At 32.7% G+C, this 6,545-nt stretch overlaps 1 protein-coding gene across 1 annotated transcript; it reads right to left on the reverse strand.

The window, feature by feature from the left end:
* Positions 1-2,025: 2,025 nt before the first annotated feature.
* Positions 2,026-5,104, reverse strand: LOC141483523 (uncharacterized). Its single transcript, XM_074178203.1, has 3 exons — positions 4,987-5,104; positions 4,525-4,867; positions 2,026-2,203 (listed from the first exon to the last, which is right to left on the reverse strand). The coding sequence occupies exons 1-3, from the start codon at positions 5,025-5,027 to the stop codon at positions 2,177-2,179; spliced, it is 411 nt and encodes a 136-aa protein (XP_074034304.1). The 5' UTR covers positions 5,028-5,104; the 3' UTR covers positions 2,026-2,176.
* Between the last annotated feature and the right edge of the window lie 1,441 nt (positions 5,105-6,545).

Raw genomic sequence — 6,545 nt, forward strand, 5'->3', positions numbered from 1 at the left:
TTATCAAATTCTGACAGTCTAAAGTTCAATTGTAATAATGTTCCTTGAAAACTAAGGTAATTATCGACATTTCTTATTGTATCACTAATCGTTACCTTCGTAGATTTAAAGTGACGTATTGCTAATATTTTTTATTTGTTATCTGTTTGAAAAAAACTGTTTTTCCGTTAATCAGTTGTCGCCCCCATATGAATGACAACTCTCAGAAGTTGAGAAACTTGTGCGATCTAAGGACTAACGAGGTCTTACCTTTTAACGTGTGATTATGAAATATAATACTCGCTCTTATAGAATGGAATATGTGGGTCACACTGATATTTGTTGAAATATGTAGATCATACTGAAATACAATTTGTTGAAAGTTCCTTCAAATCGTAAATTTTGATGATCTTTCTCAGGACAGCAGATGTGAAGTATTGTGCTGTTCATGTTTTATATCTCTAATGAGATATTACTTTGGTTCCTACAAAATTGATTGTGTGTCATACTGGAATACGATTTGTAGAGTGAGTCTTCAAATCGCTAGATACATGATTCTCCTTCAGAAAAACATATGTGAAGTGTCCTAATATTTCATATTTGTTATAAAATATAACACTGGCTCTTATGAAATGGAATATGTGGGTTATACCGATATATAATTATTTGAATGTGTCCTCCAATCGCGAAATACATGATTCTGTTTCAGAGAAATAGATGTGAAGTGTCGTCAGTAACAAACCCAAAGGTTTGTTACTTACTTTGGACCGAAACTTGTCAATCGAGTTCCCATTGAACTAAGAAGAAGAAGAAGAAAAATATTGATGAACGCAAGAAAACAATTAGGTCCTTCGTTGATCACAACTTTTATTTCTTAAAAGAAATATTTGAATCAACTCACTGAATAATGTCTGAATTTTTTTTATCTCACTTAGACCTACCGAGTCGCCTGATTGTCTGGTTAAATCCTTCTTCGGGTTGGTCATTGCTTTGTATTATTATTATTTTTTTATTATACATTTTTATTTCTTACTGAAAGGAATGAATAGTTTTTTTTCTCAGTTACATTCATCGTTGTGTACAGATCTGGGCGTTTCCCAAGAACTGAACATTACTACTTATTTATTGTTATTTATTTATTTTTAAATTTACTGTAATTATTATTAAATATATGCTAACTATAGACAAGAATATGTATCTGAATTGAATGAATCGATTGATTGATGAATTATTATGAAATATAACACCCGATCTTATAAAATGGAATATGTATATTATACTGAAATACAAGATGTTGAATAGATCTTCAAATCACAAGATTTGATGAACTTTCTCAGGAAAACGGGTGAGAAGTGTTGTACTGCTTATATTTCATATCTTATGGGTCATATGAAGTTGAAAATGTGGGTCATATCGAAATATGATTTATCCTCCTCGGTCTCACAGAGTGAGTCTCAGTAGATGAACAAGACGGTTACGAGCGCACTTCAATGTCGTGCGTCGTTGGTAAATATTTCATAGAGAGACTTTAGTGAGTGGAGTTTAGTGACATAATCGATGCAGAGAAGGGTGGAATGAGTATCGGAGAGATTCAGAAAGCGTGGGCCCCCTTGGGACTACGCCTCACCGCTCAGGCCCTCTTGAGACTCCGCATCACCTTTCGGGCCCCCTTGTCATGTGCTGCTTGATTGAAAAAAGTTCATCGGAATGAGAATCGAACCCAAGACGTCGGTATGGTAGACGTTGTCCTTAGCCTCGACGCCAACGTGGAATATTGAAAGTAATTGCGAATGGTTGATATTTATAGCGGTTATTTTGTCGGGAACGAAATTGACTCATTCATTATACTTGACCGCATTTTTTAATTTTCATAGAATGTTAGGGAAATTGTAAAGTGATCAACATTTTGAAGATAGGAAAATATACTTGACTGCATTTTTTGATTTCCGTAAAATGTTGAGGAAATTGTAACGTCATCAACATGTTGAAGATAGGAAAATATACTTAGATTTGGGAAAGAATTAATATTTCATATAAAGGTGTGCGTGTAACACTGATGCCCGTATGCACCGTGTACACTTAATCGGGATTAAAGGTTTAATCTAGATAAATGCTTTAATTTACCATGCACCGTACTAAAAGTCGGGCTTAAGCTTTCGAAAATCTAATCCTCCGTTTTTCATGGATTAAACTTGGATTAGTCTGTAGAAACGATTTTTCTAACCTAAAAATAAAAGTGTTTATATTATTTTGCGTTCTTTCTCTTACAAAAAACTCAATTATTTATAAAGCAATAATGGAAATCGAAGATCAGTTGTTTGTGGATGATGACCATGATATATTGGACATAATTAATTTTGGTTTTCCAAGAAGACAGTGGGAAAGAAGTGAATACTTTGATACATACCATGGACAACCTTTCTTTTTTCAGAAGATTTAGATTGCAAAAACCTACTATCCTGAATGTTCATCATGTAGAAGAAGAAATTGAGTATGACAATGATAAGTAAGTAGATATCTACCTACATACTGTAGTATTTATCAGTACCTACCTAAAATATTAAATAAAATTATACTCATAGAAACAACAGTGTAACACCAATGAATCAACTCTTGACAACCTTAAGAATATATGCATGCAGAGGACACCAGCTGGCCATAGGAGACTTTATTGGAGCCCATCAATCCACAATTTCAAGGATTGTCCATCGAGTTACTAATGCCATTGCCAGGTCAAGACCCTTATTTGTAACAATACCCAATGACAATGAAAGACTTCGTGTAGCGACAGACTTTTATAACATAGCTCGGTTTCCTCGGGTCATTGGCTGTGTGGATGGAACACATATTAGAATGCAGTCTCCAGGTAACAGATTGAAAATGTGTTATAACTGGATAACAGTGTATGTTTGTAGGAGGTGAGCAGGCTGAAGCATTTCGCAACAGAAAAGCCTTCTTTTCTATTAACACCCAGGTAATCTGTGATGCCAAATTAAAAATACGAGACATTGTTGCAAGGTGGCCGGGATCGAGTCATGATCTTACTATATTTAATAATAGTAGGATAAGAGCTCAATTTGAAAATAATGAATTTCAAAACTCTATCTTATTAGGTAAGTACTAAAGTATATAGTCATTAGTAGTTATCATTTGTTTTAATTATGTTAGCAAGAATGTAGGCCACATCTATTAAGTTTTTTAATATAAATTTAAAGGTTGTTTGGTTTAACAATTTGTTAGAAATTTTATAATAACACATCTGTTTTATTACATTTTTGTAAAAATACACCCTGTATTCTTTTAGTTTGATTACATTATTTGATTTTTTTTAGGTGATAGTGGCTATGCCAATAAAGACTATCTATTAACACCGCTTTTACATCCAGACAATGAGGCAGAACACCTTTATAATGAGGCCCATATACGCACCAGATATTCTGTAGAACGTGCCATCGGAGTTTGGAAAAGGCGCTTTCCTATACTTGCATATGGTTTGAGGTACAAACCTGAATTTGCAAGCAATATAATAATAGCAACTGCAGTTTTGCAAAATATTGCAATTGAAAATAACGAACCAGTTCCCCCACCACCAGAAAATATTAATGAAGATGAGCTCAACTACCTCATAGAACTGGGAAATATTGAGGATTTACGTAACGACCATGAAGAAAATAGAGCTAATGTGAGGCAGCACCTAATAAATAACCATTTTGCAAACCTGTAACGTTGTTATAAAATAAAGACATTTTTTAAATATTATTTTATAATTGAGTATGAAAAATATGTTTATAAGACAGTGTAAGTACATTCAGAAGAAAAAAATGTGTAACCTGCAGAAAAAAAAACTTAAACTAAACCAAAAAAAAATGAGTGTACCTACATACATATCTTTACACAAGCATACAGGTGTCCCATAATTTCAGGCTCAAACTTAATCATTTAGTTGTGGTGTAAGGTGTAAATGCAGTGGTTAATCTTGAACCTATAATTTTTTCACACCACAAAAAAAACAATCCTAACAAAAAACATAAATTTTAAATTGTATTAATTTTTGAAAAAAAATCTTATTTACCATCATGTGTAAGCAATGATTTTTTGTAACTAATTTCAAACTGCAAAAGTTCCAGTTTTAATTGCTTTTTTTTGTATCTAATCTTAAATTTTCTTCTTGCAATTTTAACATCCTTAATTTATACTGCTGCTCTTCCTTTGCATAATTCTGTGATGCAACTAATGCTAGCCTCTTATCTAGTAAGATATTGTACTTTTCAGCTATATCTGAAGATGTCAGAGCTCTTATACCTCCTATTGGTCGCCTTCGATTGAATGGTTTTGCCTTTGGGGTGCTGCTATTCTTAGTCGATACTGAGGTTGATAAGGATGTCTGAACTTTTTCAGTTTCTTTTGACTGGCAAGAGGGAGATACCATCAATTTTTGGTTCACTGGTTTTTGTAATATACCAGGCGGGCATTTTCTATATGTCTTTGCTGCCCTGTTTTCCTCTTCTTTATTCAATTCTATGATAAAAAAATCTAGAAACTCACATTATTCTCAGAATCAGTTTCTTCAATTAAAGAACCAGTAGCAGGATCAAACTCGTAAATTTGGGTATCACATTCTGTTTTTCGCTTTTTTTCTGAAGGTTCCAATATTCCTGAATTGTCAGAGTCAAATTCTGAATAAAATCCTGATACAGTATGTTCATTAAGCATGCTGATTAAAATAGTGTCTGCTGCATCCAACTTCGGATCAGGTGGTGGTGGTCCACCTCCTGTTATATATGTACTTTTCTTAAGATCAGCAAACTTCTTACGTAATTCTTTTTTTTTATTCGCATACAACCGTTTAAGTTGTTCACTACTTCTGTAGCATATGATGGAAGCCTGGCTATTAAATTCATTTTCAATTTTTGTCCATATTTTATTTTTATCATCAATTGATGTTCTGTTTGTTTGTTTGTCTTCAAGTACTTTTTGGTACTTTTTACAAATATTCATTAAGCATACCTTTTCGCCAGTAGAAAAATTAGGAATACGATTCCTTTCATTTCCTCTTTCCATATTTACAATACAAATGACAGTATTTTTAATAAATTGATGGATGTAGCTGTTACTACGTGGTAGGAGATCATAATGAAAAGAGAAATGAAAATTTCTATGTTTTTTACCACTTTTATTTGTAACTAACGTTACTGCAGTTTCGTCCTATATGGACATTCTCAAACTTATACAATAAACTCTTTTATTGTATTAGTTTGAGAATGTCCATATAGGACGAAACTGCAGTAACGTTAGTTACAAATAAAAGTGGTAAAAAAAATAAAAATTTTCATTTCTCTTTTCATTACGACAGTATTTTTAATAACTATGTTGTTGAACAATACAAAAAACGAGGTTATAATTTCACTTTACTTCCTTTTGACACTAGCTTTGCTATAATATGCAATGTTGCCAAAATGTTAATCCGGATTACCTAAACCATCCGCGGTGCATTAGTATTTAATCTAAAAGACGTAATTTAGATTAACTAATCGCGATTAAATTTAAATACGGTGCATACGAGCATGAGAGACACGTGCGACGTAATCGATGCAAAGAGAAGATGGAGATGATATCAAAGAACCCTTGAGAAAAAAGTCTCATTTAAATTAATATGACGCTGATATTTGCTTTTGTGAGATATAATAACTTTTCCCCAAATTGATGTGACAGAAAAAGATATGGTTGAAGTTAATGATTTTAATTCATGAAAAGAAATTATGTGTATTTTATCATAATTCCTGAATATTTATGTGACAACGTGCAAGCTACATTTTCATTCAATTAAATTCAATTCAATCGAATTCTGGAAAATAGTTATGTCTTTCAAACTTGGCAACAATACCAAGAAACGAGTAAGAAACACCACTGATGTTTTTCAATAATTTCAATAAATGTCAGCAATAGAAAATAATGTTTTTCTACATTCATAAAAATAAATGGAAGTTTCAATGATCAATCGCAACTGTTGATGTTTCCATTTCAATATGCTTCATGAAAAGATCCTAGAGGTCTCAATAACTTCGATTACCATCAGGATTTATCACGTTCGATCGAACATTACTTCTGATAAAAGGACAGTAACGTAGATAACAGAGCAGCTGTTGTGATATGATACGAGAAAAATAAAATATAGACAATACAATGTACACAACTGAAATTATACAAGGAGGCATACCTTCGAGTTCAGAACGGTTTTTCACTGGCTTCAGGAATAATAGGAACTATACTGACTATAAATTATTCTGGAATAACGAAAAAAAAAATAAGTGTACCTTTTTCTAGAGGCGAAAATGGATCAGAAAGATTGAGTGTGTTTCTACTGACGTGAAGTTCTCTGATCCTAAAAAGAGTGAAAGGGCCACAAAACCAACGAATAGTCAAATATCAACGGCCACCTTTTTCACTTGTAATGGAATCTTTGAAAGTTACTCCTTTACGAAATATTTTTTTAAAATCACAGACTTTTCGAAAGATTCTTGCTAAACTTGCACATGAGAAATCCTGATCATCGCAGGTCGATCGTC

This window comes from Leptinotarsa decemlineata, unplaced genomic scaffold (genome assembly GCF_025532065.1).
Source record: "Leptinotarsa decemlineata unplaced genomic scaffold, Ldec_3_MD MMD2_P_RNA_scaffold_14, whole genome shotgun sequence".
Lineage (NCBI taxonomy): Eukaryota > Metazoa > Arthropoda > Insecta > Coleoptera > Chrysomelidae > Leptinotarsa > Leptinotarsa decemlineata.